The sequence below is a fragment of the Hemicordylus capensis genome, chromosome 1, assembly GCF_027244095.1.
Source record: "Hemicordylus capensis ecotype Gifberg chromosome 1, rHemCap1.1.pri, whole genome shotgun sequence".
NCBI lineage: Eukaryota > Metazoa > Chordata > Lepidosauria > Squamata > Cordylidae > Hemicordylus > Hemicordylus capensis.
In genome coordinates, this window is record NC_069657.1 from 307869409 (window position 1) to 307891230 (window position 21822).

Below are 21822 nucleotides of genomic sequence, written 5' to 3' on the forward strand. Positions count from 1 at the left end.
AGTTAGCTTGTCATTCAAATCAAATGTTAGTATTGCTAGCTTATGTATTCATAAACGTATGCTAGGTGCATTTCAATCCAACATAAAAGATGAAGATTGTAGCTGACCTGGTACAATGCCCAAGTAACTAATAGGTGGATATACTCCCTTACATTACTGGTTATAGATTTGAGACAGCAGATGATGTAGCCTTGATTCCAGAGGTTGGGGAGGACAATCTAATATATACTAAATGTCAGACTTTTTCACAGCAGTTGAACTAGACTCATTGACTTTAGGCTGCTTAAATTCTACTGACTTATATTAATTCAAGTACTTCGTATTTAGCTACTTAAGCAATACTAGAACTGTGATATGCAGCAGTCCTTCCCATCATTCCCTCAGCTTTCAACAGTGGGATACCATAATTAATATACTTCTGCTATACTGAATTAAGACATTCGCTGCTAAATTCACTGCAAATTAAAAAACACTTAACTAGTAGTATTGACCTTCAATTTGCTCATGATGGTAAATTTTACATTGTATGTATATGTACTTTGAAGAAAAAGGAAAGATGGTTTTTTTAAACATTCATTGTATATTAATGAGTTACTTTTCTGAAATGAAAGAGGATCCAGTGCGCTACCTATTTCATTGTCCCATTTATAAGAAGAGCCAAGAAAGAAATGTATTCAAGACCTTAAGAGTTTAATTATCACACTTTACAGAAGGCCAGGGGAAAAGAAGTGTTTTCTTCTCATAGACAAACGTGTGCATAACCGATACGGGACAGATGTTCGCTAAAGTTGCTGAGAATCATACAACTAAGTTGATAGGGAAATTGCTGTTCCTTGTTTTAGAGAGCTGTGGTTTGGATCCAAGAATAGCTTGCACAAATGGAAGAAGTCCTGTCACACAAGAGCAAAGGAAAGGTTCATTTTCTAAGGGTCCAGGAGCATATTCGGAGGTAAGCAGGGGAAACTGGTGGAAGTAACTTTTTCCTCTTCTTTTCCACAAAAGAACTTCCATTTGCACAAGTCATTCCAACTTAATGTGTGTCATTTTGACCCTTTTTAAATATTCCTTATTTATGTATGTAGATGTTTTCCCAACTGCAATGATTTTTGGTTGACACAGGAAGATATTTGACTGATGTACTTTTCTTTAGAAAGTACATTTTCTGTATCAACCATGAGACATCTCACAACTTTAGAGCTCCTTATAACTAGTTTTCTGATTCCAAAAAATTATAAGTAAATTATGCTGCAAACGATCTCTGCCATAAATTAGAGTTTATATAGCAGCTTCCTGAATCTCTTTTCCAGTGTGACTGCCACTATAGATTGAGCTGCATTATATACACATTTCTGGTAATACTATGATTTCATACACAAATGACAGTATTTATTCAATAGCAAATATTCAGATCAACAAGCCAATTTCACATAAAATAACCTCCATATACATAGCAATTTATATATATATATATATATATATATATATATATATATATATATATATATATATAATCATTTAAATGGGTTCTTACAATTTGGACAGTTTTAATTGAAAATGTGCAAGATGCAAAAATCCCCACTTATCCTACCACGGCAACTTTTAGGTTACTTTTGATGACCTCAAGTACTTGAGTTAAAGAGCTGAAACACCCTCCAGAGTAAGATTAATTATTCTCTCAAATTAGGAATACAAAAAGGTTTATGATTCGTTCCTAAAAGCCTTGCTTTTAACCTGAGAAAATAAAGTTTTGGGGCTAGCACACACATTATACCTGGTTTAAGAATGGAACCTCTCCATTTCAGCTGGAGACATGCTTCTCCAGCTGGAGGTTCAGACCACACAAGTCATGTAGACTGTAAAGCAAGAGTTTTATATGCAGCTATTGATTCCATGTGGAAAGTAACTTTTGAAGTCATTGGTTAACAAGTAAGCTTTTTGTCACACTAGGTCACATGCCAGGAAAAATTATGGGGAAATAATGTGAACATGTAGCTGGGCTCAATATAGAATGAACTGTACAGGTATAATATAATAAACATTTCAGCAGGAAAAGTAAAGCCCATGCGCACAATGCATCATGTGACAGAACACTAGAAAGTCCTCTTCTCCTTCCAACAGCACCAATGCACCTTACCTCCTTAAAATATTAACAGGCTACAGTGTCCTAAACACACTCTCGCCACACAGCCTATACACAGTATTGACTTATTACAAAGCACACAAACAAGAAGCAGATGCATTAGGTGAGGAAAGACTATATGCGCATCATGGCACCTGTCCAGCAAGAGGCAAACCTCAACAATCCTCTCGTCAGCACTGTTTCTACTGCTAATTTTTATATCCATTATCTTCAAGTTAATCCACTGTAAGGGAAAGGAAGGCTTCAGATATACTTATGCATTCTGTGTCAGAAGCAACATTTACCAGGGTTAGAGCTTTCAAAAAGCTGTGTCCACTCTGGACTGGCCTTGATGCACATGCAGTACATGTGATTTGGAAGAATGGAATTAATTGGGAATATCTGCACTATTGTTCCGATTTCCATATTTGTGATTAATGATAAGCAGCACTACTCCGAGAAAAAAGCAAATCGAGCCAACAGTCATGTAGGCAATTCCCAGAAATGGATTTTTGCCTCCCATCCATGAAATGGTGCTTAAGATCATCCGTTTTCGTCCATCAAAGCTATGCACAGGATAATCTGAATCAGATATAGGAAAAGCAACAAGTAGCAACCATGATAATGTTAACACAAACCACCCCACTGGGCCAATCTCTGTAGAAAGGAGGCCGAAAGACATGCAGAATGGTGTTACTGGAAGAAAGTTAGCACAAGCATTTTCTCGGTTCTCTCCTCCTAGTTGCAGACCCCTGAGGCTCTTCCACCTCCTGCCTGCCAGAATCTCTTCATCAGCACCAATGCCAAGCACATCCCCTGCAACTCCTACTTCCCCATACGATACTGCTTAAATACAAAGACATTTGCCCTCCACACCCCTGCCAGCCTAAACTTCCAAGTTTCCTTTTCTACCAAGCTGAGGGCCATCATCATGCATTCCACATCCCTCCCACTTGGCTGCAAAATAGCAAAGTTTACCATTTCCACTGTCCTTGGCAGCTGTATTCCAAACTTTAATAAAAATGGGAGAGCCTGATCCTAAAGCTAAGAGAAGCACACATTGGTAGGTTCACCCCATTTGCCTTACTAAGGAACTGCTTCCTAGAGCTCACATCTGCAAGATGAGTAAACAAATCTGTGTAGAGTGTGGTGGGAGCAGGAACCTGCCTTGCGGTCCTAAAAGATAAGCCCTAACTTAAGTCTGGCATCCTCAAGAAAGAATCTTGGAATGGACTGAAGTATGCAAGCATATGTTCTACAAGCTTTAAATCAACTCTGCCCTAAAAACTAATCCCTGTACCAAGGAGATGCTGCGCACCATGCTATATGGCTTTTTGTAAAATCTCTCCGATTCTGCCTTAAACATTTAAAAGAAAGTACACAGATTTTTATTTACTTCCAGACCCTGCTATACAGCTGCCAGTTACCGATTTCATGAATTCAAAGCTTATGAAAAAAGTTCCTGATTACAGAGTTCCTTAGACCATTCAGTAAAGGATACTGTACTTTATTACCAAGGAATAATTTCCAGCTGGTAGAGTAGGACGTAAGCTATCCTGCCTCTCTATGAGGCGATACAGCTTACGAAATGTGGGCAGCGCTGCAGTACGCATCCACACAATAAAGTCTTCATTGATGAACCCGTTGTTGTCTGGATCTTCCTCATCCAGCATATACACTGGACGGGGCCAGTTAATTGGTTTTGTTGTGCCTAAAAACAAAAAGGTATTCAAACATTGATAAAAGTGATTATTCCTTACGAACCATATTACTTTTTAAAAGAACAACTCTTCCTTGACTCTAGTCAAACCCGATGGTTTGTCACAATCCCCCTCCATGTTCCTATGGGCACCTTAACTTGCAATTTCAACTTTTTAGACAATGAGTGAAAATGTAAAGCATCTTAACTCTCATCTCAAACTGAAGGTTTTTGGATTACTGAATTTCCAGGTGTTTTAAAAAGGGAGATCTGATTAGATGCTATGGGGAATAACTTCACCAACCCCCTCCACAATGTCCATAAATACATCTGGTAATTTTGTCAAGTGTCCAGGTCTGGCTCACAAATTTTGAGGTAGGCTCCCCGATCCAAAGAAAATATGTTAATGCCAGGTTTAAAATCAGTCTTCAAGACTACTTGCAATCTACTTGCAAGATTACAAGTAGATTACAATACTGTGAAAATATAAAGCATCTTATCTCTCATCTCAAACCTAAGGTTTTTGGATTATTGAATGTTCAATTTGTGGTCCAGTAAGGTACCAAGATTTGTTCCACATGTCCTGCTGCCAAGCCTTGTCTCCTCCATCTTTTACTTCTGCATTTGGTTTTTCTTACACAAATGCAGGAACTAACATTTATCTCTGCTGAACTTCATCGTGTTGGTTTTAACCCAACGTTCAAGCCGGTCAGGATCATTTTGAACCTTGATTCTGTTTTCTAAAGTGTTAGCCTTCCCCCCAGCTTCATATCATCTGCAAACTAGATAGGAATTACTTTTACTCTCATCCACATCATGTATAAAAATGTTGAACAGCACAGGGCCCCAAACAGAACCCTCTGGCACTCCACTTGATACCTTCCCTCCAGGCTGATGTTCAGCCATTAATGACCACTTGATTGAGTAGGAGTGTTCAACCAGCAGTCAATCCACCCAATAGCTAGTCCACATCTTACTGTCTTGTCAACAATAATATCATGGGACATTTTAGCATATACTTTGCTGAAGTAAAGATACATACTGTATATCAGAGCTGCTCAACTTCAGCCCTCCTGTAGATGTTGGCCTACAACTCCCATAATTCCTGGCTATAGGCCACTGTGGCTGGGGATCATGTGAGTTGTAGTTCAAAAGCAGTTGGGGGGGGGCAAGTTGAGCAGGCCTGCTGTATATCCATGGCATTCCCATCATCTATTAAACTCAGAGCTATCAAAAAAGGAGTTAATAGTCTGGCATGACTTGTCCTTGACAAATCCATGTTGATTCCTAGTAATTACCACATTCTTTTCTAAGTTATCACAGATTAACTGCTTAATAATCTGTTCTAGAATCTTGCCAGGCATCAACATCAAGCTTACTGGTCTTTTGTTTCCTGGATCAGATAGGGACATCATCTCCAGTCTTCCAGGACCGCATCTGTCCTTAAAATAATCTCTCAAAGCTTACAAATAAAGGCTCCAAGATCAGCTCTGCCTGTTCCTTCATCTGGCTGTAGAGCCTTAAACTCATTTACTGTAGCTAAGTGTTCTCTTACCATCCCTTTACATATCTTGAGCCATGATTCCCTCCTTGGTTAGTGCAACTGTTGCCGGGTTGGCCGACATTTCCATTGTGGATGAAGACAGATGCAAGCTGGAAGTTAAGCAGCTCTGCCTTCTTTCTATTGCCCACTATTATTTCAGTATCTTCCCCAAGCAAGAGTCCTACCACTTCATCCCCCTTCTGCTTTATTCAACCATATTAAAAAAAACCCAAAACTTTGTTTATTTTTGGCATCCCTTGCAAGTCTATGCTCATTCTGAGCATTAGTCTTCCTGAAAATATTCCCTACAGGTTTCTGTTACCCTTTTGTACTCTTCATTGTTTAATATGCCCTTTCTTCCATTTCCTATATATCAGCTTTCCCCCCCATCTCGCTCAGAATGAGAGCAGTTCTGCAAGACCAATAATATTTTGCTGAATTAATCTACTAACAGCATTTGGAAGCACTGACATAGGGAGCAAAAGGCTAAGGTCAATCTTTTGTTATTGCCTTTAATTGTACACAGCAAAATTTCTGCCCTAGTCCATTTACAACCTCAGCCAATAATTCAATAAGGATCTTACTGAAGCTGCAGAGCAAAAAATAAATAAATTATAATTGCAATGCAGTAATTGGGTGGTGGTGTTGATGAACAGCATACTCCATAGGAATTCAAGAGAAAGTGAGAGCCAAGTTGGGAATAGTCTGAATAAAGTTTAAAGTTCTGGAAGGAGAAGAAACTGAATGAAGCCCGAATGCAAGAATATCTATTTATTCTTTGCACACATTTTTTTTTTTCATCAACTTGTACTTGGGCTTTCTGCATGCTTTCCTTCCAAAGTGCACCACATTCAGTTCATACCTCAACTGCCACAATAACACCTTCCTGCTTCCTTGAGCAGTATCAAAAAGGGAAGCTTTAAATAATGTCAAACACAGCCAAGGCCTAGCTCACAATAAATTGTGGTGGGGCATGATGGAAGTCGTAGTTCAACACCTGTTGGAGAGCCAAAGTTGCCCACCCCTGGCCTAGGTTATTACTGTAACTCATATTACCGTTGAAAACTGTTGTCAAGTTTTTCCCATCTTGAACAGGATTCCTGAACTTCACGTTTTTGTCTGTCCACCAAGCAATACCCTTTTTATTCAAATGAATACTTTGATATGTCCCATTATGCTCAAGACGGAACAATTCCAATGTATCTAGGAGGAAAAAAAATAGAAGTTAATCTCTTCCAAGGTCTCCTTTCCTCACTTGTAGCCAAACAAGTACATCAGCAACGTGTTTTGATATACGCTCACCCTATTCTGAAAGTTTTAAGTTGCTGGCAGGGTGGGGATGGGGGAGAGAAATGCTCTTTCAGAAGGAATACTGTGATCAAAGACATTCAAGGCATCAAAGCACAGAATATTAAATAGTGTCAAAAAACCCAGTGGTGTGCCGATTTCAAGAACAATAAGAACACAAAAAGGACAAAATCTGTAGTAAACAGACTGGCAATCTAGAAGTCTTCCCTAATCACGCAGAGCTGGTGTGATGTGGCATCTGCCAGTGCCTGCTTCCGTTTATTGCAATTATAAAGTGTGAGGTTTTGAAATGTTACAGTCAAATGGGCCAAAGAACTGAGGGGCACTATGCTTCAGTTGGAAAGGACTGAAACAAGGTGTGAAGGGCTGAATGTCCGATATACCCTCTGTTGGCACTGTTGGGGGGGAAACTGGAGTTCTGTTCAGAGAAGTGCTTCAACATATGCCATTGATGGTAAGGAGCAGGGCAGTCTGTATTTAGAATAAATCTGTGAATTTCATGGGCTTCTTCTTTTTTTTTTTTTTAAGCCTACAGAAATTTGAAGGAGAATGTTATACCATAATATATTCACAAATGTTCATACCGTTGAACATGCTGTTAGCAATAGCACCACAAGGAGCAATGGCAGCCCTACCAACTGTGCGATACGGTTCACATTCCTTACTGGGGTCCTAATTGGTAAAAAAAGGAAAAAGAACATTTTGATTTCACACAACCAAAGCTAGTCAGAATCTAAACATCAGATTGCCTATTTTCCTGATAAAGGTGTAACTGATATTGCATATCATCCATATTACAAGAAATAATTCATCCATATTACAAGAAATAATTCTTGCAAGTTATTTATAAATAGCCAGCAACCCCATAATCATCAGTCAACAAATATCTGCAATTAACTCCAGAAGTCTCAGCTCTGTGACTAAAGTTACAAAAGAGAAAGCTCACACACTCTACTAGGTTCCTCTCATATGCATACCAGGGAAAAGGCGGGAAACAGAGTAGAGATTGGTAAGGCAGATTTCCAAACAAGGGATTTACCCACAAGCAGTAAGATATGTCCAGTAGGGATATGCACAGAACTGGGCGAGGGTGGCTCAAGGGTGTGTGTGTGTCACTTTAAGGGTGGGGGAGGGTACACTTACTCCGCCCCCCCCCACCAGCGCTCGGTGTCCATAAAAGCCTTTGGGGCGGAGTGTACCTCCCTGCCATCCCTTCCCCCTCTTCAGCCGGAAGTGGTCGGAAGTACCAGGCATGTGTGTGCACGTCGCTGCACGCGCACACAACGTGCACACGCACGCCCAGTACTTCCGGCCACTTCCAGCCAGAGAGGGAAGGAGCAGCAGGGAGGTACACTGCCGTCCTGAAGGCTTTTACAGACACAGAGCGCTGGCGGGTGGAAAGTGGGGTGAGGGGTAAGTGCACTCTTCCCCACCCTTAAAGTGACACACACACACCCCAGCTTCGAACTTCGACCTCCCCCCGTGTTCAAACCTGTTCGGAGGCCCATAAAAGAGGCTGTAAAAGGGCTTCCAAACAAGTTCGTGCACATCCCTAATGTCCAGTGTTCCCTCTAACAGAGATTCCCAGACGTTGTTGACTACAACTCCCAGAATCCCCAGCTGCAATGGCTTTTGCTTGGGGATTATGGGAGTTGTAGTCAACAACATTTGGGAATCCTCGTTAAAAGGAACACTGCATATGTTTACTAGCGTATTAAATTCTGGATATGCTGAGCCACATTTTGCTGTTTGATAATCCGTAACCAATGTGACTGTTCTGGAGCAGAGTTGCACAACTTCAGCCTACTTGCAGATGTTGGACTACAACTCCCAGTATCCCTGACTATTGGTCACTGTGGCTGTGGGTGCTGGGAGTCGTAGTCCAAAAACATCTGGAGGGCCAAAGTTGTGCAGCCCTGCTCTAGAGGATAAAGTATTTTCTTCTACTAAATAAAGCAAGAAACAAGATTTTCTAACTAGAAAGAAATCAGTCTTACAGTCAAATTAGAGCTATGCTTTCTACAAGGGAGTCTCCCACTCTGAGAACATACAAAAACTCAATTGTTATTATGGACATTTATATACTGCTTTTCAACAAAAACATTTAAAGTGGTTTATATAGCAAAAGGAAAAGGAAAATGGGAAGCCAAAGGGCTTTATACGCTAAATCACCAGGAAATGTAGGACCAACAAAAAGGAAGAACTTTTTCACTCAGCACATAATTATTCTATGGATTTGTTCACAACAGAATGCAGTTATGGCCACCAGTCTGGGTGGCTTTTAAAAGGGCTTAGACAAATTCAAGGACATGTCTACCAATGACCACTTGTTTTGATGGCAATAGGCTACCTCAACATAAGAGGCAGGATGCCTCTGAATACCAGTTGCAGGACAGCAACAGCAGGAGAGCTGTCATGCCTTTATGTCCTGCTTATGGACTTCCCAGGGCCATCTGGTGGGCCATTGTGGGAAACAGGATGCTGGACTAGATAGACCCTGGGCCTGATCCAGAGGGGCTGTTCTTAAAACTACACCAGTAACAACAGAGGGGGGATGCTATGTCTTATTGAATAGATACTGTTACTATTCCCCTGCCAGATATGAGAACTATCACTTATAAGGTGCAGCTTTGTCCACTGAGCAGAGGAGAGGGCAGAAAATGTATTGTTTGGTTTCATTCTGCATTGCAAAATTAAGTTACACAATTTATTTTAATATTGGCCACATTTTTATCCTTCCTTTCCTCAAAGGAGCTCAGGAATGAGTACAGAATTCTTCCCCCCGCCCCTCACCCCCGCTATATTCTGACAAAAATCCTATGAGGTAAATTTGGCTGAGTGAAAGTAGCAGGCCCAATGTTGTCCAGTGAGCTTTATAGCCAAGTGAAGAGTTGAATGCATGTCTCCTCTGTCCTAGTCTAACACTAACCACTACATCATACCTTTCTGTTCCTGTTACTGCTCTTTTGATAATTCCTTAATCACACTTAAATCCTTGCTCTCCTTCTCTTTGAGGGGCAAGTAGAGCAGTAGTCTTATACCCAACTTTATCTCCCAAATTCCCATTGCTGTAGCAACCGACTACTAAGATTCAAGAGTAAGATCTGGTCACCATCTGATCAGAACTACCACCAACCAGTAATCTATGCAGATTGAAGAGACAACCTTGGCTTAGACTAGCAATGTCTCCCTGCTGTGCATCAGTGAACTGAATAGGTCTCTTCCTCTGCCATGAAAATCATGCTCTGCTATAGCAGCTATTTATACTCTGAGAAAACCAAACCAGTCAAAGTATCTTTTTAAAAGTTTTAACTGCTTTTATAAATCTTTCACCAGCTTGCAGGGGAGGAAAAGAGGAAAACACACAGACACACACAATCAACGCCTGGGACATTTTGTTAGGCTTGGAATGTTCCAATCCCCCCTCCCCAATCAAACGCCAAAGGAAATGACCAGTTACAGTAGCAGCCAACCTTAGTACACAGTGGCGAGAAGTACTTGCAGGCATCCATAAGGAAAGGCTTACTAATAAGTCACTGGTAGGGCATATTTTAACAACAAAAAAGGCTAGTTTGCACTGCTAAATACCTAAGAAAGTACTTTTGAATTAGTAAACAGCCTATTCAAAACAATTAATAACTAGCAGGCAGATACTATTTCCCATAACAACCTAACGGGTTGTTTGTATTTGTTAAGGCTGGCAAGAAAGGTGGTTTAAAAAATTAACTTAAGCTGATACACAGCAAAGAGAAAGCTGAAACCAACTGAGCAGGAGAAGAGAAAAGCAAGAGTCATAATATAGGGAAACTCATTAAGTATGACAATACGTAAAAGGCACTGGACAATAGTCATAACTAAGCATCACTGATATCAATGAGACCAGTTTGTCATAACTCACTTAAGTCACATTCATTTCAATGGGACTTAATGAGGACTAACAGTCTGGATGTTGCCCACGATATACCTTAACATTTAAAAAGCTATTTTGGAGTTATGTAGCAAAAGCCAGAAATACATGGTGAATTCAAAATAATTTACTTACACGTAAAGCAGCTAAATTGCCATTTAGCTGGCTGTCATCTCGAGACTTCACATAGCGACGATGATTTTGATAAAAGTTGGACAGACCGTAATACATGAACACATTGCTCTGCAATACAGAAGTCAAGATGTTTCAGCAATACCCACAGTCAGTCACTGATATACTGGGCAGCTTCAAGTGAAATAACAGCTCTATCCATGTATTACACCATATGTTGCCGGGCTGGGGAGTGGGTGGAGTAGAAAGGAGAGATCATGCACACACTTCACAGTCCAGACTTTCACATGTTCAAGCATAGGAATATAGGAAGCTGCCATATATTGAGTCAGACCACTGGTCTATTTAGCTCAGAATTATCTACAATTCTACAAAGACTGGCAGCAGCTTCTGCAAGGTTATAGGCAGGAGTCTCTCTCAGCCCTATCTGGAGATACCAGGAGGGAACTTGGAAACCTTCTGCATGGAAGCAAGCAGGTGCTCCTCCCAGAGGAGCCCCATTTCCTAAGGGGAATACTTTACAGTGGTCACATGTAGTCTCCTTTCAAATGCAAATCATGGCAGACCCAGCTTAACAAAATGGTAGCAAGCATGAATTGTCCCCATGACCAGCTCTCCTCACCCAATCCAATAAAGGAGTTGGAACAGCAGGGACAAGGCTTTCAGAAGCCCTGTTCCTCCTGTATATCACTTGTGGGGTTAAACCCACAGTGGATTATCATCACACAGTGGATTGCCATCAATGCAAATTGGATGTGCATGCAGACATGCACCCTGATAGAAATTCATAGCCAAGTGTGAGCTACATGAAAAGGAATATAGTGCAGAGACACTGAATCTGTCTGCAGGACACACATTTGGAAGTGCCTCTCCCATTTACTGTGGTCTTTCAAACCATAGGAGTGCATTACTCCAGTCACTTGTCAGAGTTACTGAACTTGGCAACAGACATTGTGGAGGGGGAGGATAAATGGGATTCTCTTTATAAGTAAAATACTTTGAGCAGAAACAGGACTCCCTAGACAAATAAATATTGCATTAAACAAGAATTCTGTATACTGTATAGTTTAGGTGCCATGGTCCAATTTCTAGGCGCCTGGGATTTGTCAAGCTCTGCAATACTCTTTGCAGTTCTTGAATCTGCTTGCTTCCCTTCCATTAACTTCCACCTAGCTTGTAGAGTGCTCACCTGCATGCTGATCTCTGCTGCCAACATTTGCTGGCAGTATGTGGGAAGTAAACAGGAAGAGTCCTTTGTCCTTACCAGTTGGGGGGTGTACAGAGGTTGTTTATTTTAAGTAAAGCAAGATTTTCCTGCATGTCTGGAAAGCAGCTCCCTTCAGTTTTTAGGGACAGATATCCCCCCACCCCCAGGCAATGTATCCACACACTGGACATCAACTTTACAAACCTGAGAGACTGATAATTACAAATTCGTACTGTTGCCAATGAGTGCATACAGATATGTGGGTCCCCCAGTTCTGCTGGTTTCCCTTCTCTACTCACAAGCAACACCTTGCATGGTCTACTGGAGCTATTCTAAATAAATAAATTTTGAGTTGCTGCACTCAATGCAAGAGCCATTGCAACAATTCCAATCTACCTCCTGCCACAAACAGCAGTTAAGAGGATCAGACTGCCCAGTGCAACAACAAGCCTCTGCCAAATAAAGCTGCAGGCTCAGATGTTCCTCTTCTATTTACCTTGTAAAAAACAACAACACAGGCTTAAGAACTGTGGCCTCACAATCTTTTTATGGTATTCATTATTTTCATTTACCAAAAACCCCACTGTCTGCCTATACTCTTTGCCAGGTATACAAATAAAGATGATCCATTTTATAAGAGCACAAATACACTTAATTAAACTTCTTCAGAAGTTGTAAAATGAATATTTTCTAATTCATTAAAAATTGCTTGCTTGCATTCAATAAACAATATTAATAACTGACATGCACATTCCAGCTTCGTTGCCCAGCTAATCTACTACATGGAAAGTGTAATGCAGAATGGCAACAGACCACATAATATCAAATTGGCATATTTGGTTATGTCTTCCTCTTAGCAATTGCATCTGGGCAATTAGTTTTTATTTTTATTTTTTTTAAATTTTTAAAAAATGTACTTTTTATGTAGAGTTCCATTTGACCATACATACTTGAACTTAATGACACCAGTTCATATTATGTCATTTCACTCAATGACTAAGGACTTCCTCAAAGTCTACATTGTGCATATGATGAAATCATGTGGAATAAATCAAAGAATTAGAGTAGGAAGCAAATCAATGCTTAACCCCAAATTAAGCTAATTGAAAAGAACAGTTAGACAGTGCAACAGTGCTTTGCTGAGGAAGGAGGAGAAAGGCCAACATGAAGCAACTCCAATTAGGAACAATACATGAACACAGAAATACAACCATCTTCTTGCTGACTGACATGAACACACATACCCCATACCTCAAAAGGCTGATCCAGTGTGAAATTAATGGTGCAAGGACAAGAAATGCTGTTCCAGGACTCATTTAGACATTTATGGCAGGGACTATCTTTTTCTATTCCTGTATAATCAATCTGCAGAAGAAAAGGACCAATAAAAATAAGAGGTGGGGAGAGAAAGAGTGAGATGAGTACAACATAGGATCAAACATCACCACACATATACAGCTGAATCACTACCCAACTCAAGATGGTAACCTTGGTAATCAGTACATAATTAATCAAGTACAGATCATGGTTGATTGATAGGTAGGTAGAGTATAAATTGTATGGTGCCATGGTATCTAGGCCACATTGCACCTGATGACACTTCAAGAAGCCATCTCCAAATTTCTAAGCCATTTTTCTCTTAGGATGAGCTTTATTTATCCTAGAAATAAAGCTAGGCTCATATGGTGCTGATCAGGTGGCGGGGTTCAGAGCAATATTTGGCAAGCAATGCAACATACAAAGACAAAGACTCAAGAAACAACACACACTGATTAGGATGCCTGGGGAAAGGTACAGAAGCTGAACGTTTTTCTTTCCTCCAACCCTACATGAAAAATGAGATTAGATTATTTGCTATTTTAACTAGCAGAAATGAGTCTTCAAACATTTGGTTAATCCCTATTGTAATTTGACCGGATTTGTGTTGAAGACCTTGTTTTACTGACAAGAACTCTGTCAATCTGAAATTAAGATAAAGAGATAAGTAAAACTTAAAAATAATCCAGACTTGTTAATCAATTGCAATAGGGCTGATTGTTTAAAGAAACAAAGACACTAGGTAAAATCACTCAATTTGGCAAGATGTTTGCTTATACCATCTGTCTAGGAAATTTGTAATTAACAAAATGATTAGCATGTTGCCTATTGCAAATACTTCTTTACAAAAGTAGTATTAAGTTACAGACCACAAATCAAACTTCTGCCATATATTTAACAAAGTATGTTGAGACGTTCCAAATTTATTTACTAATATATACATTACTAGACAGTAACCCCCAATTAATTTTTAATTGGTCTTAAAACCATTACAAATTGTTGTAAGAAACATTGTGGGCACTTGGTAGCATAATCTTGGTGCAGCCTACTGCCTCTGGTTTGAATCCTCAAAACAGTGGCTTTTATTTTTATGAAGCAAAACTCTCAGCCTTCATGATACCAGAGATACAGCTGAACAGCATGGCAAAAAATACCAGATCCAGTTCTTAATGGAAAACATATTAGTCCACTCAATGAGAATGCTTATCCCAAGCTGGTGTTTTCAAGCAAGTTACAGTACTCTAAAGCAGCAACTATAATCGCACACACAGAGTCAAATAATGACAGATTCTTCACGGCTTTATCATTTCTGTAGAATGAAAATTCCACTTTTGCTTCACTGTATGGCTTTGGAGGTTAAAGGATACTATTGGAAAATACACACTTGGGCCAACATGCATTACCAAAAGTGACAGGGGAACACAACTTTGGAGGGCAACGGGATTTTGAGGTAGATGCCATTTAGATACATTTTAATTTGACCCTAATATTTTTAGGACAGTTTGGGTTAAAATCCCAAACTGTTAGAATTATCGGGGGTTCCAGAGAGCTTGCACTAGAGGAATATGTGCTAGTATAGAACAACATGGTGCACTAGGAGATTGTTGCATGACACATCACACTCCTTTTTGCACCAGGTATGCGTCTTTGAGCTCCTATTTGTCCCTGAGGAGCTTCCTTTTCCACTACTGGCAGCACAACATTGTGGAAGATTACAACCAGAGAGTGTCCTTCCACAAGCACCACTGTGGATGCTACCCTATGTTTTCAGTAATACAGACTCAACCCTTGTGACTTTGCTTGAATGCTAATGTTAAGCAAGAAAAAAACTGGATCCATGTCATATGACAGTCTGCTACATTCTTGCCTCCAAAATATCTGGAGCAAGAACATCTCTTTTTAGTAACAGTACTTGAGCTAACGTTTCAGCATTGACAGATTGAGAGATGTGCTTTGTGTCCTTAAACCTGGAAACAAAAGTGCTTATTTTTAGAAAGTGATTAACAGTACACAGAGCATCAGGAGGACATGATGTACATCTCAATCTTGTCTTTCGATCTTTAAGGCCATGCAACATTTTTAATTACAAACAAATGCCTCTTTCAGAGACCAACATCAAAGTTTTGTTCAATATTATTTTACTTCTGTCACCAATCCATACTCTTATCGTAAGTCTAATAGTAGCTTTTATATATATATATATATGGAAGCTTTAGCCCTTAATAAGAGTATATTTGTAGAATAAAAATTGAATAAAACTCTGGGAGAGCAATACATAGCCATGTAAACTATTATTAGTGAGCTGCCATGAAGCAGTCTCTCTAAACCATGACAATGTTTCTATTTTAAATAAATGTTTACAACAATTACACACACACACACACACACACACACAGTCGGTGTGTGTGTGTAACTAAAAATGAAGAAAATTCCACAAATGTTGAAGCTATGGAAAAACACTGGCTAACATCCAGATCAGCATTGCACTGGTGCAAAAGAGGTTGACACCCAGATGAAAGCTGTGTCATTATGTGATCTGGGGTGGGGTGGGGGGTGGTGTTTCACCAATCTCCCTTTTCCCCTGAAGCCAACTGTGACTCACAAAAGTGTCCCTAAAGGTCAGTACTGCTCCATGAACTAGCCCCAAAACACAGGATTCTGCACATAATCTCTACTGCAAATTATAGGAAGGGGACATAGCTCAGTGGTAGAGCATCTCCAGGTTCAGGTTTAGTCCTGCCATCTCCAAGTAGGCTGGGAAAGACTCCTGCCTGACACGTTGGAAAGCTGCTGCCAGTCAGTGTAGACTAAGCCTGCTCAACTAACGCCCCCCCCAGCTGTTTTTGGACTACAGCTCCCATAATTTATCATATTTTTATACCATCTGATATCTATATCTTTAGGCGGTAGAGATAATCCCCTGCCATAGTGACCAATAATCAGGGATGATGGGAGTTGTAGGCCAAAATCTACCTGCAAAATGGCCGAAGTTGAGCAGCCCTGGAATAGACAATACTAAGCTAGATGGACCAACTGTTTGACTCAGTATAAGGCAGCTTCCTATGTTCCTATTGCTGGCAAGCTCAACATAAATACAAGCGAACTCACTTTTAAAGCATTCAACCCACCAAGACTGTTCACACACGCCACCTTGCCAGGCTAGGGCAGCCCAGCATGGGCTAGGCTGCGCATGTAAAGTGCCAGGATCAATCCCAGCGTTGCCCCAGCACCAAGCCAGAATTTTTAACCCAGCATTTAGCAGAGGTTAAGCAAACAATAGGTTTGCTTAACCTCGGCAGGTGCTCACTGCTGGGTTAAACGGCCCTCCCACTGGCCCATCGCCATTTCCAGCAGCAAGCCGAAGGAGGAAGCCGGAGCAAGGGGCACCCTGGAATGTGGGGGGAGTCTTCCCACTTCCAGCTCCCGCCGTCACCATGCCACGGTTTGTGTGGGCGTGGGGCGGAGTGGAGGGTGGCTGCTGCTCATCTTCCAGGGAAGGCAAGCAAGCTCCTGCCTCTCCTGCAGCCGCTGGAGGTCATGTGAAAGACCTCACCACGGGTAAGAGTGCCTACTGCCCATACAGCTAAGCACTTTTCACATAGCTGCCTCTGCTCCTGAACAACCCTAACCTTTACTCCCAGGGCTTGTGGTTAATTATGGTGAAGAATTGTTTCCTTTAATTGACCTGAAAGTATCTTTGCTATCTTATGCCACAGTTTCATGGACCACAGAAGAGGTACCTCCACTCTCTTCTGTACATCTGTATAGCAATATGTGTCAGACTGGGTTGTAAGAGTCTTGCTTATTTCAAGTCACCTTCACAGTTCTAAAGGCAGAAGCCTTGCTGCCTGTTTGCAACAAGACCACTTCCCCTAGGCTTCACATCTGCTCATGGCTCACTATGGGCAGGAGACACTGAGAATGATCTGAAACAAACACAGTAGCCACTGCAAGACAGGAAGTGAGTCACAGGACAGAGTGGATTTTTCACCCCAGAAGTTAATTTCTTAGCATGTTGAATGCCCACACCATTGAGCATGTTTAGAAATTAACCTGTGAGAAAAATGAACCAATGACCATCAGGATATCAGAAGACTAAAAAATATTACTGGGTGTAGCCAGGAAAACATGCCCATATGTCAATTCCATGCTCACATATCTGGGCTGCAATTATTTCAATGTGGGCAAGTCATATTAGGTTCTTGTTTAGGGGTTTCCCTACCTCAATAATGTACCCACAGCCAGAAGTGAGCAAGAGAATAAGAATTGCCTTATAATCTCTTTAAGTCATCAAACAAAGCACTCTCAAAACTATATATTGTTACAACAATCAGCTTCCTGCATTGCTCGTTGCTCTGCCCTCGTACAGTGAACTTCCAAATATTTTCTTCAGAAATAGCTTTCCTCAAGGCAAAAAAATTACTGCAGCCAATGCAGTGTGCTGTCAAGTTGATTTAGACTCCTGGCACCCACAGAGCCCTGTGGTTTTCTTTGGCAGAATACAGGAGGGGTTTACCATTGCCTCTTCCTGCGCAGTATGAGATGATGCCTTTCAGCATCTTCCTATATCACTTCTGCCCAATACAGTGCCAGCGGGGAATCGAACTGGCAAACTTCTGTTTGTTAGTCAAGCATTTCCCTGCTGTGCCACTTAAGGTGACATTAATGCACCCATATTCATCTCCAAAAGGATTGGATGCAAGACTAGCACAGAAAGATCTTGCAAGTCTCCTGCATCTGGTCTAGAAGAGCCATATGTCAGAATTTAGTTAGATCCCTTGACCCACATAAATACCATGTGTTATTTCAAGGCTTTCCCCACTCCCTTCGCTGCTCAGACCTAAGATGCCAGTAGGACAAGATGTGGTTTCCGGGTTTTATGGGAAAGAATTAACTGGATTTTCCAGATAATTTTCCCATACAAACTTTCCCCCTATTTGCATAAAATCTGAGTCAACATTTTCTTTTTTAAAAAATCACTATGCAAGTTTTCCTAGTGCTCTAAATAAGCTGTGATCTTATTTGGCATGTTATTTTATTTGTTTATACAGTAAGAAAAAAACCCTCTACCATATTAATTTCCCACACTGAGACTGTTCTCATGTGCAGCCTAACACGGGCCAGGGATGCCTAGCCTAGGTTAGGCTGCGTGTAAAAACCACCAGGATCGACCCTGATCCTGGCAGTGCCTTGGCGACAAACCTGCCAAATAAGTCAACCTGTTAGCAGAAGTCAACACTCGTGCCCTTAACTGCCGTCTGTCTGCTCATTTGTCGGCTCCAGCTACTTGCAGTTGGGGCTGAATAACTGCATGGCTCCCAGCCAGCACCAGGGCTCGCTCACACAGTGCACTATGGGATTTCCGGGGGCCGGGATGATGCACCCTAGCCCCAACCCTCTATGCCAATCTTCCCTTCTTTCTGAAGCCCACTGTGCATCACCCAAGTATGTCCCTGAGGACTGGGCAACCTTCAGCAACATATCTGTGAAAACACACACTGGGCTTGAGAGGGAAGGGAAGACTGGTGAAAGTAGCTCCTTCCACTGCTGCATGTGCACAAGGCTAATGTGGATGTCAGCCAATGAAATCCTTAAAGTCGAAAAATTTCCATTGAAAAATTAACTATGGAAACTTTCTATAGAACATTTTCTGCAGAAAGGTATCTGCACCACATCTACAGTATATCCTGCTGCTTTGACCTGCATCATCTTTCTCCAACATCAACACTGTAAGCTTTTCCTTGTTAAATCAAAAATGTCAACAACAGACATTTTGGAGGTATAAGGAGCACACGGCAAAAGAAATATTAAAACAGTGTGGCAATAGGAAAAATCACTCACACACACACTCACAAGCTATACTTAGTAGTACTAACTCTTACTCAAAATGAACTTGTATGCAGGATACAGCATTCTCCACAGAAATAGAGCTTATTTGAGAAACATATGCTCCAAAAGTAGAGACTGCTCACAACTTGGTGGATGGTACCTGCTGAACAGTCCAATTTCTCACTGAGGGAGAGGGAGAAAATCTAATCCGGGGAGACCCAAGTTCAAATCCCCATTCAGCCATGATACTTGCTGGGCGACTCTGGGCCAGTCACTTCTCTCTCAGCCTAACCTACTTCACAGGGGTGTTGTGAGGAGAAACCTAAATACGCAGTACACAGCTCTGGGTTCCTTGGAGGAAGAGCGGGATATAAAATGTTTTTTTAAAAATGCAGGTACTAGCTCCAAAAAGGGTTCTTACTAACCCATTCAGTTACAACTAATACTGCCATTCAAAACTCCTCATGAGCAATACTAAGAGCCCCAATTCTGCATTTAATACAAGGCTGAATTCTCAAAAATACATAAAGGGAAAAGCCCCTGTTGCTTGTTTCCTCAGGATATATTTCTTTGCAATTATAGCTCACAAATTAATTGGGGGGGGGGAGAATCCCTCAAAGTCTGATTCGCTTCAACGAGCATAAGAAAGCTTCAGTTCCAGAAGGCTAAGATGAAACTCTGAAAACTTTCTTATAACCACTATTACAATGTACTATTTTAAAAGATGTTTTGAAATTAGCAAGAACTCTTTGGAACAGTAGCCACATGCAGGTGCTTTTTAAAAAACCAGCTGTACACGCTTATATGGTTCAAAGCGCATCTGGAATGACCCCCATCACTCACCCTCCCACCTGTACTCTTCATACACACGGCATTGGTCTGAAGAGGTGAACATCATAAGCATGATCCTCCTTCCTTGATTAGTAAGCTGGGGTGCCCCAGTCAGTTGATCATGGAAACAGGTGCAGTCACACTTAAATTGTTCACCAGATGAACACTGTAAGCATGAAGAGTATGGAAGGGACTTCTGGACTCGTTTGAATGCTGTGTGTATAGCAAGGTGGGGAGGGTTTGGATGCCTGAAAAGAAAGTAAGGAAAGGTGCGGTTGAGTTGGTGTCAACTCCTGGCAACCACAGAGCCTTGTGGCTTTCTTGGTATAGTACAGGAGTGGTTTACCGTTGCCATCTCCCATGGAGTATGAGATGATGTCAGCACCTTCCTATATTGCTGCTGCCCAATATAGGAGTTTCACATATTCTGGGAAACACAGCAGCGGGGATTCAAACCAAAAGCCTCCTGCTCTCTTGGCAGGTTGCTTCCCCACTGCACCATGAACATTATTATTTCTGGCAATTCTGCCATGTTTCCTGAAACTGTATGCACCACAGATATCTTCTGTCGCAGTCCTCATACCTCTAATATATCCATTTCCCTTTTATTGTTATGTTGCCATTGAGCAACGCAACATGCGAACCAGAAATGGGCAAAGCACAACTGCAGCAATTTTCATGGCCTATTAGTACATTTTAGAGCTTTCTTGTTCTTCAGCAAGCTGCTGCAGCCAAGATCCCCCACACCTCTCACATTCTGCTTCTCAACTAAATGAAACATTGCTGCGCGGACACAATAATGCCAGGTCCTCCACACACATGCCACTGTCAGGTAATGCAGCACACCAGCAGTTGAAACCCAGGTGTGAGGACCACTGCCATTCTGGCCCACAAAGAAATGGGCCAGCAAACACAGCCAATGTTTTAAATATGCCAGGGCATTATTGAATGCTCACATGGGGCCTTACCTACATCCAGTACAAGTCAGACTAGAGAGACAGAAAGTAAGGTGTGAATCAGCCCTCGGTTTGTTTGCAGACAAACACCCAACACCTGCCCTGCCATCTTCCTCTCCACGCCTGGCCTCATCCTCATCCCCATCGCCATGGGCTATTGTGCAAGGCGCCAAGAGCCTCACAACAACCCTGGCAGTTGGGACACTTATTCGCACACAGAGGCTTGCCCAAGGTGGCCCCAAGAAGTGGGGCAGGGCTCGCTGGGGGCCCTAGTCGGACGACGGCGTAGCCCACCAGCGCACAACCCCAAGGCCACTCTCGTCTCTCTCCCGCCCCGCTCGGCCCTTCGCCGATACCTCGAACTCGCGGATGTTGTTCGAGGCGAGGAAGATGCTGATGCCGATGGGGATGAAGATGAAGCCGATGACAAAGAAGGCGGGCAGGACGGTGCCGGCGGTGAGGATGGGCTGCCAGGCCGGCAGACGCTGCTGCTTGAACGCCGTGTTGTCGGGCTTGCGGCTCTTGGCGGCGAGCCCGATGACACCCCCGGGCACCCCGCCGCCGCCGCCCCCGGCAGCCCCGGCCCCCATACTGCTGCTGCCTGGCATCGAGCCAATGCCGCCCGACGGGTGCCCGTCCGCCGCCGCCGCCGCCTCTTCCTTCGCGTTGTAGTTCATCGCCATGATGGAGCCTCCGTTCCGAGGGCTCACGAGAGAGGGAAAGAGGGAAGGCGCAGCGGGAACCCGGTGACGAAGCGAGGAACCGACGGCAAGACGAGACACAACCGGCACCGAGAACCCAGGACAGGCTCTGCGCAACAACTGCGCTTGCGCCAACGCTCCGACAACAAAAAGGGCCTCGCCTCCCCGCTTGCGACTTCTTCCGGGAGCGCCCACGCCCCCGCCATCCGCATCACGGCTCCTTGCGCATGCGCCGGTGATGGCGTGATATTGTGACAATGGATTCTTGATTTC

General features: G+C 42.2%; 1 protein-coding gene across 1 annotated transcript; it reads right to left on the reverse strand.

The window, feature by feature from the left end:
• Positions 1–673: 673 nt before the first annotated feature.
• Positions 674–21773, reverse strand: TMEM30A (transmembrane protein 30A). Its single transcript, XM_053286917.1, has 7 exons — positions 21205–21773; positions 13167–13280; positions 10712–10819; positions 7254–7341; positions 6418–6564; positions 3621–3830; positions 674–2701 (listed from the first exon to the last, which is right to left on the reverse strand). Exons 1-7 carry the CDS (start codon positions 21529–21531, stop codon positions 2508–2510), a joined length of 1188 nt encoding a protein of 395 aa, XP_053142892.1. The 5' UTR covers positions 21532–21773; the 3' UTR covers positions 674–2507.
• Positions 21774–21822: the final 49 nt, after the last annotated feature.